We start from the raw sequence: 24,282 nt of genomic DNA on the forward strand, positions 1-24,282 counted from the left end.
CATCCTGTTTTAGTCATAACTGTTTACTTCCAATTTATCAACATACACAAATTGTGAAATTAGTTTTGCTTGCAAACCCAAATTATTAATAGCCCAAACACCATTTGTTGTAGGACTCGATATATCTTGTATCTTTCCAGTTTACTAGGAATTAATTTTCTTAATTGTACTTGGGCTCTATGCACTCTGATGCCAGCTGTTAGATTATAGTTTAGTTCCTTATCATAGAACTTGGGGAAGATCAATATTTTATATTGTTTGTATTGGCCCTGCCCAATATTTCTTCAAATAATTCATTTGAGGTTGGCCAAACACAAATTCTTCTTTTTGTAATGCATGCTGAGTATTCATTATTTCTTTTAACTTTTATATTTTGTGTTTTTTCCATGAGTTAGAATCCCAGTGATTGTCCGACCACTTGTGTTGAACTGACCCAAGATCTATCTTCCCTTTCAATCCTCTGACACTGCCAGAGGCAGCGGTTCCCAAACTTTTCAAATGAAAGCTTCACTTGTTCACAGTCAGTAAATAGGCACCCCACTTCTCCACAAGCCTAATGATAGGATAGACCATTCTGTTTTAAGGAATTAATGCTCACCTGGGGTTCAGCTAGCATGCTAAGTATATGAGTGCATTGGCATATTTGTGTTTATTTTAATTTTTATGAACATCCTCTCTATTATTAAAGACACTCCTGTAAACTTTGCAGCTCATACACTTCCCTCTCTGAAGCTTTGTACTTTGAAAGGGAACCACTACTCTAGAAATTATTAAATGTGCAGACTTGTGCTTCTGCTCTGCCTTGATTAGAATGTAATCCATTCAGACTATAAAGTTTTATATTCCTGTTTTATTATCTTGTATATTACATTACATTTTTTAAATTTTAATAGATTTGTAAAGTTATGGTCAATTCAGCCCACCAAGTTCATGCCTTGCATGAAATACTCATTGACACTTATCCTTCAGTCATTCAAATTCATTTATCCAACATTCCAATTATTTCCCATCCTCCCCTCCCACCCCTCACTCCCTGAAGATTTACCAAATATGGAGAGCAATGGATTGTGGCTGATTAATGTACCCATCTTTGGTGTATCAGCGGAAACCAGAGAAGTCCCACAATGTCGGAACATACTCGGCACAGAGCACTAGAGGTCAGGGTGGAACCCAGGTTGCTAGAGCTGTGAGTCCATAGCTGCCACCCATGCTCTGTCATTTTGCATTGCGCCTTCCAATGCCATGTATTCCTGATAAGATTCTCTGCTAAATACTGAAATAAAATAGTGGTCTAATATTGGTGTCACTCCTCTCATTGTACCCTGCCCATTACATCATTTTGTTTTATATTTGTTGATAACTTACTTTCATAATTGTACTTTTCCCATCCAATTTTGTCTTCTTCTCCCTCATCTTCTTTGGTTCGAGGTATATATTATGAAATATAATGAGAAGCTTTGAACCAAAAGGAATAGCTGGAAAAGAAATAACGTAAATTTCAAAGTAATAACAAAACCAATACAGAACGTGGAACATTATTATTAACGAACAGGCCCTTTGGCCCTCAATGTTGTGCCGACCTTTTATATTCTCACCAAAAAATATACTAAACCCTTCCTATCTCATAACCCTCTATTTTTCTTTCATCCATGTGCCTGTCTAAGAGTCTCTTATATGGTCCTAATGTTTCAGCCTCCACGCCAATTCAGGAGACACTCCATCTGCAGCATCCTCCCTTTCTACAGCCATGATACTATCCATGCTACCCCACCCCCCTTACCTCCCATTCTGTTCCTTTTAAAACACCTAAACCCCGTACCTGCATCAGCCAGTTCTGTCCTTTTGCCAGCCAAGTCTCTGTAACAGCCACAACATTGCAGTTCAACATACTGATCCATGCTCTAAGCTCATCTCCTTTATTCCTAAAACTCCTTGCATTGAAATAGACACGTTTCAAACTCTCTAACTACATTTGTGCTTCCTCCCCCACCTGTCCTTCCTCACAACCTCATAACAGATTGCATCATGCTTTTCACCTTCTGTCCTATTCATATTCTGGTTCCCATCCCACTTCCGAAATAGTTTAAATCCTTCCCAGCAGTTCTAGCAAATCTTCCCACCGGGATATTGATCCCTCTCCACTTCAGGAGTAGTCCGTCCTTTTTGTACAGGCCATACCTTCCCCAGAAGAGATCCCAATGATCCACAAATCTGAACCCACTGCTCCAACTCTTCAACCATACATTCAGCTCCCACAGTTTCCTATTCATACCCTCACAGGCATATGGCACAGGCAGCAATACTGAGATAACTACCCGTTAGGTCCTGCTTTTCAGCTTCTTTCCTAACTTTCTATAGTCCCTCTTCAGGACCTCATCCCTACTCCTATCTATGTCATTGATACCAAAGTGGACTATGACATCTGGATGCTCACCGTCCTGTTCGGAATGTTGTGGACTTGATCAGAGTCATCCCTGCCCCTGGCATCTGGGAGGCTGCATACCATCCAGGAATCTCAATCTTGTTCACAGAACCTTCTATCTGTTCACCTTATTAGCGAATCGACAATTACTATCATTCTCCTCTTCTCCCTCTTCCTTTCTGAACAGAAGTTCCAGATTCTGTGCCAGAGACGTGACTATTATGACTTGTCCCTGGTGGATCATTTATTTCTTATCATGTTTCAGCCTCCAAGTAGAATTTCTCCAGACCAAGGTGCACCTCACATAATAATCACATATAGTCATAAAAATATTATATATACTGTATAAATAAATATGCATAAATATTTTGGAATAATTTACTCAAGATAAAATAGACTCAAGGTGACAGGATACCATTCATCAATCTCACAGCCTGCCGGAAGAATTGATTGCCCAGTGTGGCAGTCCTGATTTTGATGCTTCTGTACCTCCTTCCTGATGGTCATAGGTCAAAAATACTGTGCAATGGATGATAGGGATCCTCAATATGAAAATAATTTATTTATTGTAAATATATAACAATGTTATCCATTGATTTGAAAAGTTTACAAAATCTTATAATTAGCTATCCTGTCAAGATGAATAAGGGGCATGTCATGGAATAATCTGGAGTTAGTAACAATCCCTACTCTCCCTGAAAACATTTTTAAAAAAGAGCCCAAAAAATATAGAAAAGTTTAAAAGGGCAGTAAAAGAAACCATTGGAAGAATTGGAGAAAAGAACAGGATGCCACCAAAGAAGGAAAAACTTGTTACAATGCTGGAACTGGAAAAAGAAAAGGACAAGAAAGAAGTAAGTCCTACCTCAAAGAAGGAGCCTGGAGCTGTTTGCAGGTTGGTCCTCGACAGTGAACGCCAGGGAATTGGAGAGACCTTGAGGAGTTGTGCATGCACAGAGAAGGAAAAAAAACTGAGACACTTTTTAAAAAAATATCCTGAAGCCGACAGCTCTGGGAGAGAACCAAGTGAAGAGCTAATAGAGGTAGAAGTTGAATCAGACACAGAACAAGGATTTAGAGAGGTTGGTAAAGAAACTTTATTATTGGCTTCGGAGGTCAAAATGTATCTGGGTAATCTTCAACAGTCTCTGGAAGAATCACTGCAACAGTCTCTTGAAGTCATATCTGATAAAGTGACAGAAACCAGAGATGTGACTGGTCAGGTGCAGAATACCGTAAAGCAAATGGATAAAAAATTAGAAGCAATGGAAAAAAGAATAAAAGGAAATGAATTGGAAATTCAGCAACTAAACGACCAGGTGAAAAAATTGCAAGTAGAATCAAAAATAATGAAGGATCATTTTAGCCAGAAGATGGACACTTTGAAAAATTACAGAAGAAGAAATAACATCAAGATTGTGGGGCTAAGAGAAAGTGATGAAGGTCAGGATATGAAGAAATTTTTACAAAGTTGGATACCACAAGTACTGGGAATGGAAGAATTTAAAGGAGATACTGACATTGAAAGAGCACATAGAGTTTAAAGACTAAAACCACAAGGAGGTCAAAACCCTCATCCATTGGTTAATTTCCTTCGCTATGAGGCAAGAGAGAAAGTGTTGGAATTAGCAGCAAAGCAAGTGAAGGGAAGACAAGCCCCATTGATTTACAATGGAAACAAGATCTTCTTTTACCTGGATATAAGTTTTGAACTGTTGAAAAAAAGAGAGGAATTTAATGTCATTAAAAATGTTTTGTGGAAGAAGGGATATGCATTCATTTTGAGATAACCTGCTGTATTGAAAATTTTTCTTGATGATAAGCATGAAGAATGAAGCCCAAACCTTTGCTGAATCTTTGCCTGATAATAAGGGAAGTAAAGGATAACGTGCTAAAATGGGCAGTAAGGGGTGAAGAAATATACCATTTGGTTTGATGGTAAAACTGGAAGATTATATGTTTATTTGACTTTTCTTTAATTATAAGGGGAGGGTGTTAAGATAATATTAATAGGTAGTTAAGTAACTGATGATATATGTAAAGGCTGATCAGTATAAGCTTTTGGGGGGAGGGGCAAATGAAATGTTTGCTGGTTGACACTGTATCATGTATGTGGGTGTAGGCTGGACTACCACTCCTATAAATAAGGGTGATAAAAAGGGTGTGTTTTTTGCATGTGTATTTTTTGAGGTATTCTATCGTTTCTTGTTTCTTAACTTTTCTATTGGTATAATAGATATAATAAAGTATAATGCCATTGTTATATTAAAAGGGGATTTGGAGGATAAAGGCTGGATGAGTTGGGGGTTAAATTGATTGAAAATTATTGGGGAGATTAAGTTTGTGTTTTAATGTTAATGGGATACAAAATCAAATAAAAAGTAAAATAATTGGTATTTATGAAAAAAGAATATAGATATAGCTTTTTTACAAGAAACGCATTTAGTGGAGAAGGAATTAGATAAATTACAAAGAAATTGGGTGGGTAACATAGTGACAGCCTCATTTAATTCAAAGATGCGAGGAGTTGCAACATTGATAAAGAAAAATCTACCGGTAAAAATGTTAAATGTAGAAAAGGACGTAGCAGGACGGTATGTTATGGTAGAATGTCAAATATACTCATTAAATTGGACCTTGTTGAATTATTATGCTCCTCATGTAGATGATAGTAAATTTATGCAAGATGTTTTTATGAAACTATCAAGCACAATTTTGATGGGAGGAGATTTTAATTTGATGTTAAATTCAAAAATGGATAGATCATAAAAATATGTAGGAGATGGTAAGGTGTCTAAAGAAGTAAAAGAATTAATGGTAGATATGGGATTGATAGATTTGGAGAAAAATGCATATGAATGAAAGAGATTATTGATTTTATTCTTTTTGACATAAGACATATTCACGAATTGACATGTTTTTATTGATGGCTCAAGTTCAATCTAGAGTACAACAGGTGGAACATTTGGCATGCACTATCTCGGACCATTCCCCTTTGTTATTGTCAATAGTATCCGAGGAAGATAAAATTAGTGGATCTAGGTGGATATTAAATTGATGAAAAGGAAGGATTTTCATAAGAAAACAAATTAAGTTTTTTAATGGAAAATAATAAATACTCAGTAAAGAATAAATTTGTTATATAGGATGCTTTAAAGGCATATTTAAGAGGACAAATTATTAGTTATATGGTAAAATTAATAAAGATTCTTTAAAGGAAGTAGATCAATTAGAAAAGGAAATTACTGATTTAGAGAAAACAATACAAATTAGTCCAAATAAGGAAAGAAAGACATTAATGGAAAGAGAAAAGGTCAAGCTTAATATGATACAAATATATAGAGTTGAAAGAGACATTTTGCTAACTAAACAAAGATATTATGAACTGGGAGAAAGAGCTCATAAGGTGTTGGCATGGAAGTTAAAGAAAGAACAGATATCTAGGACTACAGTAGCAATGAAATACAAGAATGGTCAGATGGTTTATGTCAAAGGAAATAAATGAAAATTTTAGAGAATTTTATGAGAAGTTATACAAGTCTGAGTTAAAACAAGTTGAAATTAAACTAGAGCAATATTTGCAACAAATTCAATTACCAAATTTGTGTGAAGAGGAGAGGAAAGAATTATCTAATTCATTTACAGAAGCTGAGATATATGAGGTTCTGAAAACATTGCAAAATAATAAAGCACCAGGAGAAGATGGTTTTCCAGTAGAATTTTATAAGGAATTTAGGTACCAATTTTTAAAGAGATACTATTATCAAATAAGAGAAGTAAAAGATGTACCAGAATCCTTTATGATGACATTGATAATGGTAAAGATCCATTACAAACAGCTTCATATAGACCATTTTTTGTTAAATGTAGATTATAAAATTACATCCAAATTCTGGGCTAATCATTTGGTTCACCAAAATTGATGAATGTGGACCATATTGGGTTTATTACAAAAAAATGGCAGTAGATAATATAGTGAGATTTTTAAATTTGATAAATATGACTCAAAATAGGAAAGTTCCAGCAATGGCAATGACTTTAGATGCAGTAAAAGTGTTTGTTAGATTACAATGGAACTTTCTATTTAATGTATTATATAAGTTTGGATTTCCTGAGACATTTATAAGACAAATAAAAGCATTGGATAATGAACCAAAAGCGAAAGTAATAGTAAATGGTCAAACGTCAGACTGATTAGATTAGGAAGGTCTTTTTCGCAGGTTTACCATTTTCATCATTCTTATTTGTATTGGCAACAGAACAGTTAGCTGAAGTAATTCAAAGGGATGAGGAAATTACAGGGTTTGAGATAGGGGACATGGTTCATAAAGTTGGTCTTTTTGCAGATGATGTTGTAGTATATTTGACTAAACCTGAAATTTCATTGAATAAATTAAATGAAGGATTAACAGAATATGGATTAGTTTCAGGATATAAGGTTAATGTGGATGAAAGTGAAATGATGCCGATGGTTAATGCAGATTATACACAATGTAAAAAGTTAGTAAAATTTAAATTGCAAAATGAGGGGGTTAAATATTTGGGGATAATGGTAAATAATTCAATTTATACAAATTATTCAATTTGTATAAATTGAATTATTTACCATTATCCCCAAATATTTAATCTTCTAAAAAGATTGAAGGAAGATTTAAAAAGAAATAAGGAATTACCAATAACGTTAATAGGATGGGTGAATTGTATTGAAATGAATATTTTTCCCAGAATTCAATACTCACTTAAAACATTACCAATTCAGGTACCTGAAATGTTTTTTAGACGATTAAATAAGAATATTAGGGAGCTTTTACGGAAAGTCAGCAAGGATAAGTATGGAAAAAGTTGACATGGAATAAAGATTAAGGGGGTTTGAGATTACCAAATTTTAAAAGTTATAAGGCAGCTCAATTAAGATTTTTGTCATCTTGGTATTAACAGAAAGAAAAAGTATCATGGATAGATATTGAGATGAATAATGTAGGTGAAGTAAATCCAGACCAAATATTGTATAAATGGAAATATGAAATTTTTAAAGATAGAAAAGAAGTACCAATTTTAAAACATTTGTTTCGAATATGAAATGGGATACATGTGCAAAGAGGCATAAGAAATTATCAGTTGGCTCAACTGACTTTAAAATAAAATCAACTTCTTCTGTTTACAATGAATAATTCTTTATGTGACAATTGGTATGAACAAGGTATGTAGAAAATATGAGATTGTTTTAGAGGTTCATTGTTTATGACATTTGATCAATTAAAGGAGAAATACGGGGTATACACAATATAATATTTTCATATTATCAATCATGATCATGTTTGAAGAAAAAATAGGAATGAATTTGAGACTTCTGGAGTATAGTTAATTTGAATATGTTATAACAGATACGTTTATTTGAAGATTGAAAACTACTATGTATAATACAAGAAATAAAGGAAAATAAGGCTTTGTATAAAACTAAATTGAAGTGGGTACAGGATTTAAATATACAAATTCAAGAAGAAATATGGATGATATGTGTAGAGATAGTATAACTAATACAATTAATGCTAGATATCAAATGATTCAATATAATGTTTTACATCAAATTTATTATACACCATATAAGTTGAATAAATTTAATTTGAATTCCTCTGTTTTTGATGTAAGGTTGGTAATTTTTTTTGCATTCAGTATGATCATGTGAAAAGGTAAAATATTTTTGGAGAGAAATATGTGTTATTTTAGAGAAGATATTAAAAGTGAAGGTTAAATTAGATCCAAGAATTTTTTTGTTGGGCAATATATATGAATAATATAGATGAAGACATGAAGTTGGAATTAGATAAATATAAAAAGAGATTTTTTTAGTTTAGCAACACCAGTAGTGAGAAAGTATGTAGCTAAAATGTGGAAATTGGAAAATAATGTTAAAATAGAAAAATGGATTAATGAAATAAAATATTATCTCCCTTAGAAAAAAAATTCTTATAATATGCGAGATGATTAGGATAAATCTTGTCAAATATGGGAGCCACATATGAGATTTATGAATATAGACAAATCCAGCCCTTCTAATCCAATCTCCCCTGAAAATATGGTAATTTCATCAATAAATATTATGGTATTATTAATGTGGTTTATAATTATTATGATGAATGTTCTTTCTTTTCTTTTTTCTATCTTTTTTTTCTATCTGCAGGGGTTAGGGATGGTGGGAGGTGGGGGGGGAAAAAATTGAAAATTGTTTATTTTGTAATGTTATAGCAAGTTAATTTGAAATGTATGAAGATGCTAATAAATAAAAAAAATTAAAAATAAAGATGAATACCATTGAATATTCAACAAAAGTATTGCCAGATGGTTTAAAAAAAGAAAACTTGTTTGTCATTGCAGATGAAAGAAAATTGTTGCTATTTTTATTTGGAGTTGCATGGATATAAATTGCATCTTAACAACAGAAATGAGTAAAACATACAAGAGAACACTCCCTTTTTTAAACTGCTTAGTATTGTGAATAATATAATCCCGTGTCAATAGATCATATTATCACTTTTAGTTGATGAAATTCTTATAAAAATTGTAATTTGTTTATTAGCCCTCTTTTAGCTTTGAAGTAAACAGACAGTCCAGGGACAGTCCTGGAATCACCATTTTATTAATAATCTGCTGGATGGTTATGTACTGGATTTTGCCAAATATTTGAGAGGAGAATCTGAGTTTCCCGCCCAAAGACAGGAAATAAGGCCTTTGTAGCTCAGTATTACACTTTACATTGGGCTTAGGTACCATTGCACATACTCTAGGAACTTCACTAGGCTATTGTCCTGAAAATAGATCTTTTCTGCATCTTAATAATGGCCAATACAAATCAGCTTCAGCTCAATTTCATAGACTGAAGAATCCATCTGTTTTTAAGGTGAAAACCATTTCAGCTGTTACAGAGTATGTCATCCCAAAATGCATGAGGTTATCACAACCCAATCTGTAAATTATTACTCATGAATTATCAAGTCAATCTCACTTCATAGCTGACCTGTGGTAAGTATTACTCTTTCATAACAATATAAAATGATTTGAAGGGTGAAATTGCAATGTTTCTCAACATTTAGCTCAGGTTATAAGTAAATGGATGCAGAAATGATGGGGACTATTTTTACTGTCATTCTTTGCTAATAAATGTAAGTGATCAACAGAAAAAGAGGCAAATATATTTTGTATTCATTCATTTCTCTTGCACCATTATTAATATTTTTTGGGTTGCAAGTCAACAATGGGAAATGCTTAAACCCAGGCTTTTCTTTACTGTAGAATCAACGAGATCCTCGTCTGAATGAAATTTTGTTCCCCTTCTATGACACAAAAAGAGCAATGCAGATACTTGAGAATTATGAACCAGATGAGGCACTAAGAAAGCAAGGTAAGCATTGTGGCACCTCTATGCATGAATTGAAAGTCAGACATTTACTAAAGACAGCTTTTGTTAATTTTGCATAGCCAAAACAAGCCACTGGAAGGGTTTCTTCACCTCAATCTCCCACCCATGCAACACCCCAGCATTACAATACTTGCAGGCTATTTTAACATCTGACTAAGGTGTGCTTGATGTTAGGGATTGAAGTGGGAAAATGTTGCATTTTCATTTGCAATATGTGCCCACTACATACGATTGAAATCTACCTTTGGTAAACAGAATGTCTCAGCCAAAGGCGAGCTTGGTCTTGATTATAATTGACTAGGATAATAAGACTGTTCTGAGTCCAATTTGAAAGAAGTTCCAATTAGATTTCAGAGGTGCTTTACCATCATGAAATGATAGAGCTCTTGCTTCTAAATGATACCAGGCTCTGAAAACTTGCATGCAGTTTGCTTCAGGCAATATGTTATCTTGGTGCTGTGAGAACTCTCCGGTTCCACACTAGCTACACAGTAAATCTTGTCTCCATTTCATTCTTTAATATTGCAGAGTTGTTTCTATTGGCTCCAAGTTTTGATTTGGCAAATTCTTGATGAACACTTTCACAACACTGTAATCTTTTTGTCATGAAAATTACTTATTATTTCGAAGAGTTATTGAATGAAAAAATGCTCCCAATTTTTAACCAATGGAAGGTCTGATCTGCTACAAGGCACACAGCTCCTGATTGAGATACAGTAGCAGGGTTCAACTGAAACAGAAATCCAATCCATCAATAAAAATCAAACACTTGTAAATTCTTGCCTTTCTCAAGTTCCCTTCCAAAAGCACTGACAGAAACTGACCCTGCAAAATGAATACAAATTTCATTTAAATGCTTTCTGAATCAACAAAGTTTTGGCTATAGCTTCCATCAAAGTTTTAAATTATTGTTAAAACTACATCTGCTATGATAAAATTGTTTATTTTCTTCCTTTGTATGAAAAAATGTTCTCATGATTAGCCTGTTTTTACAAAGAAAATTTATATAAGAAAACTAAAATGTCATAAAATGATCAGTTTATTTGTTTTTATATTAATAATTAAGTTTCATAACTTGTACAGTGATGCCATTACCTATTGAAAAGTTCCTCTGTGGAGAGTTTGTCTCCTGAGATGGAGACAGGTCAAGAAAGGGAAGAGAATTGTGGAGATGGGCTGTGAATTTAAGGTTAGGATAAAAGTTGACAGTATAGTGAATAAAGTTAATGAGTTCTTCATGGGTGCAGGAAGCAGCACTAATGTAGTCATTGAGGTCGCGGAGGAAGAGTTGAAGGTCAAGATTTGCTTGAAATGAGTACCTGTTTATCACTTACTGGACTACCCAAAAATGAATTAAATCGAGAAATTTTGATAATGTGGCCAGCACATTTCCAGCACACAAAAAGCTTAGCATTGTGGTTAGTGCAAAGCTATTACGGTGCTAGGGTTTGAATCCTATGCTGTTTGTCCGGAGTTTGTACATTCTCCCTGGTTTGTGTGGATTTTCCTCCAGGTATTCCAGTTTCCTCCCACATTCCAAAGATGTACAGAGGATTGTAGGTCAATTGATCACATGGGCGTGTTTGGATAGCATGGGCTTGTGGACCAGAATGGTCTGTTACCATGCTATTTCTCTGGAGCTTGTTCAGCCTCAGTGATGGTTGTCATGGTGCATAAAACCCTGTAATATTGCCACGTTGAAATGTTAACAGTACCTGCCACCTAGTGGATATTGAGTTGAATTGTCTGGGTGAACCACTTCCTTCATGGCACAATTTTCTGAACTCTATACGGTAATTTTTTTATATACCAACCTTGTCCAATCTCTATAAACTCCAGGACACTTGAAACCTTGTTTCCCACATCCAATTCCACATCCAGTTCATCAAGTCGGAGGCATAGGAGGCTGAGAGGTGACCTTATAGAGGTTTATAAAAATCATGAATGATCATGGTCTTTTCCTGGGGTAGGAGAGTCTAAAACTAGAAGGCATGGATTTAAGGTGAGAGAGAGAGAGGGGAAGGATTTAAAGGTAACCTGAGAAAGAAATGCCAGAGAAAGTGGTAAAGACAGATATAATTGCATTGTTTAAAAGAAATTTAGACAGGAATGTTGATAGGAAATGTTTTGGAAGTATTGGCCAAATCCAGACAAATAGGACTGCTGCATTTTGGCTGGCATGGATGAGTTGGACCAAAGAGCCTGTTTCCATGCTGTGGAACTCAACATCTGTAAGTCCTAGCCAGCAGACATCTGATCCTAATTCCCTAATGCCACAAGTTTACTTCTCTCCCTTTTATATCTTAAATCTAGTTGGTTCTGCAACCCCATTGCAGTTTGACAGGTGGCTTCTGTATTCCCCACTCCATTCGATTTCCCCACTCCTTTGCCTTCAAGTGCCACAGCTTCATCATCTGGACTTCCTTCCCTCAGTCCTTGCATCTCCCCTTCCCCTTGAAGGCCTCTTTTACAATTGCATTGCATTCAGCTAACTGCCTAATCTAATGAGTATTTTTGGCTTGCTATTCATTATGTCTCAAGTAAATACCCATGGAACTTTAGAATGAAAGATACCATATCAAAGTAGTAAAGAGAAACATCATCATGTAATTACTCTGTGGCAGGTTTGTTGGAGGGCTGCATTTTATGTTGGAGAATGTTAATTTTTAATAATTTATAATTAAATAATAAATATATGAAAATATGCTCTCAGCTCCTCTGTGTTCATCTGAGTATGACCCAAAGACAGAGGCTGTTTGGGCCATAGCCCAGTCCTCTCACCATGTTTTTACCACATTCCAATATCTGCTCTTGTGTATATAAGCATGGTTACATAGCCATTAGCGCGACACTAATACAGCTCCAGCAACCCGGGTTCGAATCCACTACTGTCTGTCAGGAGTTTGTATGTTCTCCCCATGACTGCGTGGATTTCCTCTGGGTGCTCTAGTTTCTTCTCACATTCCAAATTCATATGGTTAATTAGTCACATTGGTATAGTTGGGTGGGGCAGGCTTAGGACCTGTTACCATCCTGTATCTCTAAATTAAATTAAATGAAAGGTTTTTCCTCTTAATTCTGTTGATACTCTCCACATTGTTGAAGTGTGGCACATATGTTAGTGATGGTTAGTCAGCTTTTTCAGTCAAGAAGTATATAGAATCAGCTTTTACACCAGCATATATAGCCTACTCTTTTATTCCTGAATGATGTATGGCAAGTTACCTTTATTTCCCGAATGACACTTGTGAACCTGACAGCACGACAATGTGGCAAACCAGTTTAATGATGAACAAAGGAAGAGCAAAAATGCACAATCTTAAAATGACCTTTTGTGTCTTTGAAATAAGGTCCAACATAAAGGGCTAAAAGCACTATAGCTTAATTGTAATTGAAGACTTACTAATTACATGTTGAGCACAGTAATCTTAATACCTGGGTAGGCTTGGGCCATTCCAGAAACTCGACTCGTCATTTCCGGAAGTGTTTTTGGTAAAGCATGAGATGGCTTCATTCCATGTGAAATGTTTCCTTTGGGAGGTAGTGAAACATGATAGGCTGCAGATGCTGTGATTGTAATAAACATATCAAAATGATGGAGGAACTCAGCTGGTCGATTCAGCATCTATAGGAGATAAAGATACAGTGTATATTGCTGATGTTTTTGGAGATTTGCTGAAATTTAATACGGGACCTTTACATTGGGATTAGTTTCCTCCTTTGATCCTTCTTGGCATTCCTTCAAACAGCATCATTCTGTCACTCATACTTGTGGAGGACCAGGCCAAACACCCCAACTCCCTTCAGTGTTCAAGACTCCCATCCCAATCAACCAATTTTTTATTAAAGGCGATCCCTATTGTCCACTTATCTTTCTCCGATTCTTCACTATACCCTGAAATACTGCAACCGTCCCAGTCTGCGCAACACTTCTCCATTACAGAAAAGTGCTGTGTTATTACATGGAGGTTCCCATGGCATAAATTGAGTTACCCATTGAGTTCATCTTCTCAAACCAGTTTGCAACCTCAAGGCCAGCCATTTTCAACTTTTCTTTTAGCTATGTCCTGCTTAGGACCCTGTTCAAAGTGTATGGGGCCCTTCCCTGTGAAACAGTCAAGTTTAATTGGTTTCTTAACTTTTTTTTGTCTATTCAGTAAGAGACAAGTAATGATTTCAGTCCTTAAATGAGCTGTGTCCCCGAGCAGGGGTCATATGGCCCCTGTTGAGAATGGCTGCTCGAGGATATTAGCCAAACAGATACTGGACCTGTATGCGTTGAAAAGGGTGACAAAAACTCATTCACAGCAGTTGGCCTGTGATTCATGGGAAGGGATGCTGCAAGAGAAGGGAAATCACAGGTTTTCCGGTGGGGGCTGTGTGGAAATTAACAGAAGATGATGTTAGCCTGGGACATGATAAAGCATGGAAGAAACTCAATAATTTGCAGACCAGTAGCTAAAAGAAATCAACAAGGAGAAGAGCACTAGTGAAAAATAATAATTGGAATGAGTTGGAGTGTTTAGAGTGTAAGGGATGAGTGACTCCGAGTGTTACATTCAGTTCTGCTATCTGCAGTAAAGATGAGAAAAACTTCAAAGTAGTTTTGAACAATGCTTGGAGTTTCAATATCAACCTCTTGGTTGGACAAGACATTGACTTTAAAAACGGAGTGGATTATCCAAAAAAAATCTGCTGCTCAACCCACTGAGTGCCTTCAGCAGATGGTTTTCTTGCCCCAGATCCCACCATCTGTGGTCTTTCGTGTCTCTGTTGAACCTCTGATGTCCACGTCAACCTAATTATTGATGTCCTTTGCCTCTCCCATGGATATCGAGCTCCCCACTGCTTTCCCAGACATTGAACCATCCCATACCCTTGAGCTTCCCTCTAGCCTCCATTGATCCACTTCCTACACCATCAGCTCTCTTCCCCCCCCCCACCCGAATACCCTCCTCCTTCCCTCCATCAACCCCTGAACTCTGCCTCAGTCATGAACAATGTATTTTCCTCTGTGCTTTCCACAGAATTAGCATATAATGATGATTCAATGAATAGTCCAAGGATGGCAGCCAGGAAGTGCAGACATGTAGGCCTGCATGAGCATTAATGTGATCCTATTGCTAGTTTTATACCCAAGATCTCTGACCCAGCCTCCTTGATGGGAAAGGTGGTCCCTCTTCATTTATTCTTAGAGGGGTTATCAACCACTAGCTCGTTGCAGTCAACAGTTGCTACAAACCTGGGTGAGCACCTCAAGTGTGCTACATGTTGTAGGAACTTCAGTTAAGGCCTCTAGCACTCAGAGAGCCTACCACCTGGATGAGCTTTTCGCTGACTTTCTGAAGAACAGTATATCAGGAAGGGAAAGGGGATTTCCCTGTGGAGAAGCAATGGTTTTTTTTTTCTGTGAAAGCAGCTCCTGCCATGTAAGTATGCCTGAACAGATCTGCTTGAGGAGATGAAGCTTGACATCCTCCCAAACATTGCATCCTCCCAATTGTTCTGAGCAATCTGTAGATACGTTCACTCTGATGATTTGTGTACAAACTTCATGAACCAGCCTGCACTTTAATTGCAATCAGCTCTTCATGCAGTCAGTTTGCTTTATAAACTGGATGGCAGCAGTATGTGAAAACCTCATGCACACCACAAGGAGAAAGCTTGACCTGAATCCCTTGGAAAGACAAGGATGGGTGATAGTTCAATGCTCCAATCTGTGCAAGGTGTCTTGGGATCACCTCTATCCTTCCATGCATACTTCCTCCTTGACTGTGTTGGAACTGTGCCCACTGCTGTTTGTTTGAGTTCTCTCTTTGCAAGCAGCCAGCAGGTCAGGAATGTAGCTCCTTCTCACCTGGAGCAACACATTACATAGCTCATCCTTGTTGTGGATATTGCTTAATAAAAAGTCATTGTCACCTCATCAGCAATTTGGACTTCTGCCATCCTCACAATTATGAGAAGGAACAGTGGTGTTGCATGCAAATATTCAGCAAAGAGGTTTAATCACAATATGGTCAAACAAGAAAGTCTGCAGATACTACGGTCGAGTGTAATGCATAAGAGAGCAGGATAAATTCAGCAGGTCACGCAACATCCATAAGAAATAAAGGGTAACCTGACAAGAGGGCTAAGCCCAAAACAATTGATAAAGCAATATCCTTTCCTTGAGTGGGGATGGGGTAGGCATTAATAAATGTCATCTTTTAACACACCAAAGTTAGTTGTCCTTGTATTTTTATGCATATACTCCAGTGTTTAAAATGACATAGCCCCTCTTGGTAGAGTTTTGCATGCTGAGGTGTGAGATTGTTGGTTTTGTCAATGTGACAGTAAATGTACAATTAGGCTTCTTATATGACATTGTTTCCATCAGTTTCTGTTAAGGAAAGGATGACATTTTCAGTATAGAGTCACATCTTTGCACATTAATCAGTTCTGGTTGGTTGCAGAGACCTAATTAGAAATGCTGCATTAATGTACAACATGGCTTTGACACAGATTTCTGAATCTAGTGGTCTGATTTGAATTAAAACTATCAATTTTGTTTTGCAGCTAATATGTCGTGTGATGGGTTCTGCAGGTATCTGATGTCAGATGAAAATGCACCTGTTTTCCTTGATCGATTGGAGCTGTACCAAGAAATGGACCAACCCCTCTCCCATTACTTTATCAGTTCCTCTCATAATACGTATCTGACAGGCAGGCAGTTTGGAGGCAAATCCTCTGTCGAGATGTACAGACAAATTCTTTTATCTGGCTGCAGGTTTGTCATTACATGCTTGGAATATTTTTAAGAGTTATTTCTGCATTAGCTTCCAAGGGAAATTAACTAAAAGGTAGTATTTGATTGCAGTTGATCCTCTTCTACCCCTTCCTTACTCCTACCCATTGCCCACAACAGGTTCCAGGCCTCGTATCTTTCAAAGATCAGGGACCTGAGCAAGAAACCACTGCACCAGATGTTTCTGTGCATCCAGTGTTTGACTCAAAACAGCCATTTCTGTTGGAAAAATAGGATAGTGATGAGGGTCAGTGCTTCTAATTAATGACATTGTCTACTCTATCCTTTGTGTCAGACCCCCATCCCTTCCTCAGAAGGCACTGCAAACACTGAAGCAATTAAAAAAATGAAGTGAAGTGAGGATCGAATGAGTTAGTTCTGAGATCGCCCCAGTACCATAACCATATAACCATTTTTGGAGCGGAAACAGGCCATGTTGGCCTGTCGAGTCCGCACTGGTTCAAAAATGCAATATTACACAAAATTCATTTAATTCAGGCATAAGACAGAGATACATTAGCAGAAAGTTAAATGAAGTGCTTCTTTCAGTCAAAAGAGAATTCCCTAAGACCCTGAAGCCCCCAAACCCAGCCCTTGCCTGAATGAGTTAGTTCTGAGATTGCTCCAGTACGAATGAGTTAGTTCTGAGATCGCCCCAGTACGAATGAGTTAGTTCTGAGATTGCTCCAGTACGAATGAGTTAGTTCTGAGATCGCCCCAGTACGAATGAGTTAGTTCTGAGATTGCCCCCAGTACGAATGAGTTAGTTCTGAGATCGCCCCAGTACGAATGAGTTAGTTCTGAGATCGCTCCAGTACGAATGAGTTAGTTCTGAGATCGCCCCAGTACGAATGAGTTAGTTCTGAGATCGCCCCAGTAGATCTGCGTGTTTCCCTACCTGCTGTTGCGATTGTTAGGTGTGCTTCATTTTTCGTTGAAGCTCTTAAGCTCTGTTGTCCTCCTCTTCTGGTGACTTCTTGAAATGTAACCTTCCTTGGTGATTTTTCCTTGTCCCATCTTGGTTGTCAGCTTCTCAAAATATACCTGTAGTTCCTGACCCAGCTTTGTCACATAAACACAGAGAGGCTGATAGATCTTTTATGTCCACAGTCCCAACCAACCTTATTCATCTTTTCTCCAACTAAAACTGTTCCTTCTGTTTGCAATTTGCAATGCATGTCATGCAGTCTCTTTATCGACTTGATTCACTTAATCCATTAATACAACTGAATATTAAAATGCATGGAGAAACAATTGTCAATCACTCATTAAGTGGACCTTTTTATTCTTTTGTGCAAGACTAGTATAATAGAGACCAAAATAATGAAAAGGCTGTTCAGTGGTCTAGATAAAATGGAGCATTTCCGTACCAGACCTGACATGTCACAATGACTGTGAAATAGAATGGAAATGCATTTCAAATTTGTGGCAGTTTCCTTTTGCTGAGGAGTATCAACCAGTAATATCAGTGAGTCATGTTTGGCAAGGTCAGCAGTTTTATTTGCCTCTGGTAAGGCCATTCCAACATTTCTATTAATTTCTTGCGATCACCATGCATACCAATCTCGACAGCTGGATGGCTGACAGCCTGTAAAATATTGCCCTTCAACGAAGAACAGCTGTTATGCATTGCAAATGAGATAATCACTAAGTTCAGATACTTCTGAAAAGGAGCACAGATGCTGCTGAGCAGACAAAGAATGTCACAAACTCAGCAAACTCACAATTGTTAAAAATACCTCCAACACATACTGTAAAATAGAGAATTAGAAAGCACTTCTGAAATAATACTATAATTAAGGTTAACTATGGTGCATTTACATCAGTTGGAAATTAATGAATTCAACAATCCTTTATTTTCATGTGATAAAAACAGTGCAATATTACATGGAATTTGCGTTCATCTGCCGTCAGGCAGACGGATTACCCATCAGCAGAAATTGCCTGAAGCACCTCTTACAATCAGAGAAAGAGAAGCAAAAGCGAGTCCCTCAGAGTCATCGAGGGTCTATGTGGATTTACAGCCACACCGAGTCTAGTCCAAGCTATTAGTAGCCCGACCTCCAGATCCAAACCTCCGACACGATCAGGAATCCTTCAGCACCCTCAGTGGCCTCTCACATCCCTTCGGAAAGTCTCGAGCCAGTCTCCAGCACTCCGCCGCCTGGTGTGAATCCCTCGACTGCAATCACCAGCAGCCCACAGCCTCCGCTGGTTCCTCACCTCGTCGCCAACAGCCTGCGCCTGTGCATTCTTCAGCGCAGAACACTTCACTGGTCCGCCGCCATGGTCATTGTCTTGTGGGCCATCTCCTCTGCTTCTCCTTCTCAAATGGGGGATGTCCCCCCAGTTTCTGATGCCCTGAGACAGTCCTCTGCTTCCCCTGAGTCTGCAACCCCTCCTGGCTACTGCCAATCATAGGTGCCACCATCTTGGGCGCAGGTCACACGGTTGCAGAATTTTAAAAATAAAATTACATTTGACTCCATTAACAGGGTGTTTCAAGTCTGTATGGAGCTGATGATAGCTGGACTGTAGGGTGGAACCCTATGGGAGTGCTTTGTCTCTGCCCCCTGCTCTCCATGGGTCTGCAGCTCCGGCAGCGCCTCTAATTTTTTCTTTCAAACTCATAATCTAAAGAAATAAGAGTAAGATAAGAATAATACTTAAATTTAACAAGTTTGGGGTTTATTGGTAAAATATCCAGTTGAGGGGTGCATGATGGCCTTTTTTATTTTATGGATGTCTTTATTTAGTTCAGAGGTCATTTGTTTTTGTCAGTAACAAGCACTTCCCATGAATTAATGAGGAAATAAAATTGGTGTTCATGCTCAATGAGAACACAGGGCTTAGTTCCCTTCTTTGCAGTATCTCTATAGTGTATTAATATATTTTATATGATCAGTTTCCCAGAATAACTTACAAATGGTTTCAAATGTTCAATTTATTCTTTTTCTTAAAACCAAAGTGCAGTCACAGAAATATTTGCCATATCTCTGTTGGAAAAGCGTAAGATTGAAACTTCTCTGAACAATGTTTGTCAAGAGCATGCCACCATTCTGTTTTTAGATTTAGCTCGATGCATTTCAGATCTCAGCGTAGGTAACCAAGTAGAAAAAAAAATTAAAATAACATATGAAGAATTTCAAAGAAAAAAATGATTTATCTAAAGTTGCTGGTAGTTATTTCAACCTTCCAATCACTTTCCATTTCCAAAGATAACTATCTCTGTCCTATTAGGAGAGTGAAATAATGATGAGCCCTTGTGAAAACCATTGATCTCATCAAATGGGATTCATGGTATCAAAGGAAGCCAGTCAACCCATCAAGTTTCAGTCAAGCCCCATCACCCTAAAGCCAAACCTCTGTCCTAGCACCTGAAACTCAGAATAGCTTCTTACAGTAGCCCAATTACTTCATTAACTAGTGATTGGGAAGTAACAGGAGAATCCAGAGATGCCCACATCGTCACAGGGTACACACACACTCACAGTGCCCAATGTCATGATCAAACTTGATGAGCTGGAGCCGTGAGCAAAAGACACTGTCAATTGCACACTGTGCCATCCTGTCGCACTGCTGTTAAGTGGGTACAGTGCATCTTGCAGACATATTTCAGGGAGCAGGAAAAATTAAATGAGAAGCAATGTTACTAAATTGGTCAGTTTTTTTTTTAAATCTTGTTTTTGTGTTTGTATAACAGCATGTAAATGTTAAAATTTTAATATCAGAGTCCACTTTTGACTTGAAAATACATTTAACAAATAAACTTGAAGGGAATTAATGGGAAAATAAGGAATCTAATATGAATTGGGGTAGAATTAATGTAAAAATGGATGTTTGATGGTTGGCACAGACTTGGTGGGCCGAAGGGCCTTATTTCCAAGGTGAATCTCCATGACTGTGAATCAAAACCGAGGCCAATAGTTTCTTCAGTGCTTTATGTTGTACTTGATTGTAAACTCTGTCTATTATAAATTGAATACAGTGTGAACCATGTCTTCATGGCAATATATTTTGTTTCAAGCATTTATTTTGTTTCATCAGATGTATTGAATTGGATTGCTGGGATGGTAAAGGGGAAGACCAAGAACCGATAATAACACATGGCAAGGCAATGTGCACAGATATTCTTTTCAAGGTAAGGTTGCTCAATGGTATATTAACGGAGCATTTTCTTAATCTTAGTGCTTTCTATAACAGTTGGTATAGTAATGGAAGGTTTGGGAATGTTTCTCATGACTTGAAAGCCATTTCACCCAGTGTGTTTATGCCCAAACTCAGAACATTCCCTTAACCTTCATGGTCAACAGGATAGCACTCAAGGTTAGGACGGAACACTTCTGAAGGATGAAAATCACACTTCAAGCATGGAACGCTTACAATATCAACAAATTACCCCAATCAGCTTTCTTCAGTTAACAAGGTTTTATTTTAAATGCTCAGCATATTTAGCCACTCTCAGCCCTACTGTGCTGACTGATATCCATTAGTAGTTCAGTGGTCCTTCTAAACATCTTCAGTCAAAGACAGAATTTGACTTTGATGCATAGGTCAGCTCCTTTCTTCTCCATGGCTGGGCTGGACTATTTCAGCACAGTACAGCACAGTATAGGCCCTTTTGTTCACAGTCATGCCAACTTGTATAAACCTCCACCATCTATTTTTCTTACATCTCTGTGCTTGTTTAAGAGTCTTTTGTATCAGCCTCCATCACCATCCCTAGCATTGCATTCAGGGAACTCACCACTTGGTGTAAAAAAAAAACACCTACCTCTGATGCCTCCCCTAAACTTTCTTCCAATTCACAGTCATTCCTAACCAATGGGCCATGGCCTACTGCTGGGCCACAACGTGTGGGTTTTTAAAATTTTAAATAAAATACTTTAAATTCACTAAAGATGTGTTTCTTACAGTGTTGCCTTTGACTTGAAAATATTGCTCAGTCATTGCCATCAACCAATAAGAACCACTACACAAATTACTCTGTTATTGGCCTTTGCCACCCGAGGAAAAATGGTGTTGGCTTGTCCACTCTTATCTCTTCCCCTCATAATCTAATGCACCTCTTTAAGTTGCCTCGCATCCTCCATGATTCCGAAGAGAAAAGCGTGACTCCGTTTAACTTTTCTCTGTTGGTCCATTGGAAGGACGTCTACACACAGAGGAAAGAATTCTGGTGCATTTCCTATATGACCCTCTGCTTTCTATCAGGGTGGATGGGCAACCCCATTCAAATTTTCTTGTGGTAAAAGTAAGTGCTTGACTTACTTTAATGTCTATTTTGATACCAAATTGAATATTTATTTCTTAAAAATATAACAAATATATTTTAATTTAATTATTTTAATCTATTCAAAGTTTTTTCTTCACCAGAGACATTTCCAGTGCCTTTGATGGGCAGCAGGCAATCAAAGGCTTTCAGTACAGGGTACAAGGGATGTGATTCTTCCAGCTCCCATACTGGTTGAAGGATGCCCTGTTTTGATTGTGGTCAGCATAACATAGCAGTTTGTGCAATACTATTACAGCGCTAGCGAGCCGGGTTGGAATCCAGCACTGTCTATAAGGAGTTTTTAATGCTCTCTCCATGACGCTCAGTGGTTAGAGCACTGATCTTATAAACCAAGTTTGATCCTCATTGGGGCCTCATTTCTGTGAAGGGTGCATGACAAAGTGGCAACTCTCTGTCTTCCTCACGGTAGACAAAAGTTCAAGAATTTCATGAATGTTACATTCTAAACGTAGCATTACATGACAATAATGGAACCTTTACCTTAAGGGTTTTTCCCAGGTTTTTGATTTCCTTCCACCCTCAAAAACATATTGAGTTGTAGGTTAATTGGGTGTAATTGGGCAGCATGAGTCTCAATAGCTGGAATTGGCTGATATCATGCTGTAAATAAAATGTAAAAAATTAAAATTAGGAACCATTTCAGCCCAGCCCTATGAAGTCAAAAGAAATCCATGAAATATATTTATACTCAACGATAGAAAAACATTTAGAAATATATTTAGAAACTTCATACACACACACAAAGTATATATAGATATGTGTGTATATATACATGCGTGTGCACGCACACACACACACACACACACACACACACACACACACACACACACACACACACACACACACACACACACACACAGAGTAGATGCCCATATTGTCACAGGGTCCACACACACACACGGTTCCCAATATCATGATCAAACTTGATGAGCTGGAGCTGTGAGCAAAAGGCACTCTATTGCACTGTGCCCTCCTGTCGCACTGCTGTTGAGTGGGTACAGTGCATCCAGAGATGCCCACAAGAGTGTGTATGTGCCATACAATAACACATCAACCATTTCAAAGACATACTCAGGATGATTTCAATAGCAATACAAAGTACGTTCTGGAGGAACTAAGCAGGTCAGACAGCATCCATGGAAGGCGATAAACAGTCACTGTTTCAGGCTGAGATACTTAATGAAGAAAAGCTGGAATCAGGCAGAACCCTGAATAAAAGGGTTGGGGAGGGGAGAGGGAGCACAGGCTGGCAGGAGATAGGCGGATACATTTGGGAGGGTTAATAAATGGTGGAAAAGTAAGAACATAGGCCTGAGGAAATTGTACTCTGATAGGAGAAGCAAGGGAAGGAGATGGGGAGCTGGAGGAAGGAAAGTGTGGATGACAGACAGGAGGTGGGGAGGGGAAAGAGAAGGAAGAATGGGGCCAGAGACACGGGGTAGGGCAATTTACAAAATTGTGGGGGGTGGGGGGGGGTAAGAGTTACTGGAAATTGAATGTCGCTGTTTGATGTTGCCTGGTTGGAGACTACCTACAAGGTGTTGTTCCTTCAATTTACTTGTGGCCTTAACCTGGCAATACGTGAGGCCACAGACAGACATGTATGTCACTGTGGCAGTGGGGTGTGGAAATGAAGCGGTTGGCCTCTGGGAGGTCCTTATAGCAGAAGCTGGAGTAAAGCTAACCAATGAAATGATCTCCCAGTCTGCTTCCAGACTCCTTAACATAGGAAACCATATTTGGAGCACTGGATGTAGTAAGTGATGCAGTCAGATTCGCAGGGTCCTCTTTAGAACCCTGATGAATTCAACGTCTGTTGCTCTCTATTAATTGAAATCTGTGAATATCTTTATGGTGCCATCTCCATTCGTGGAGCCACCTTCACAGACTGGAGTTAGCTACAATATCCATTAGTTCCAATAATATTCTATCAAAAGCAAAAATCAAGTGAAATGATTGAGATACACTATGAACACAAAACAGCTACTATGGCAGACCTGGAGAAGGACATAAGTCAGCTCACCACCAACTTCAAAAGTGTAACTCATGTTAGTAAATGCTGGCCTCATCTAGACCCCAAAAAATGATAGTCAAAAATTGTACCAGAAATACATGTGTCAAGTATCCCAGGACTTTTGAATAACAAGGACCTTTTCCACTGTGCTGTATCCGACCCTTGCTTTCTTGTGGCCATTGAAAGTTTGATTTGCTTCTCTCACATGGAAAGCTTCCTACATTATTAAATGTATCTTTAATATTCTGCTTAATGACTCCAATTTACATTCAGTGGGATTGAATATTTGATTTTTTTATTGCAAAGCAGTAGCATGATTCCAGAACTTTAAACATGACTGATTATA

The 24,282-nt window shown here is 37.8% G+C and overlaps 1 protein-coding gene across 25 annotated transcripts in view; it reads left to right on the top strand.

Moving 5' to 3' along the window:
- The window catches only part of plcb4a (phospholipase C, beta 4a), a 628,445-nt gene that overhangs the window by 414,681 nt on the left and 189,482 nt on the right, over window positions 1-24,282 (top strand). For 24 of the 25 annotated variants that reach the window (XM_069932452.1, XM_069932447.1, XM_069932454.1 and 21 more), the window contains 3 exons: window positions 9,713-9,821; window positions 16,398-16,608; window positions 20,674-20,767. In XM_069932452.1, the coding sequence (XP_069788553.1) occupies window positions 9,713-9,821; window positions 16,398-16,608; window positions 20,674-20,767 (414 nt within the window). The remainder of the gene's footprint in view (window positions 1-9,712; window positions 9,822-16,397; window positions 16,609-20,673; window positions 20,768-24,282) is intronic. The other variant, XM_069932473.1, reaches the window with a different exon arrangement.

Source organism: Narcine bancroftii, chromosome 4 (genome assembly GCF_036971445.1).
Source record: "Narcine bancroftii isolate sNarBan1 chromosome 4, sNarBan1.hap1, whole genome shotgun sequence".
Classification (NCBI taxonomy): Eukaryota; Metazoa; Chordata; class Chondrichthyes; order Torpediniformes; family Narcinidae; genus Narcine; species Narcine bancroftii.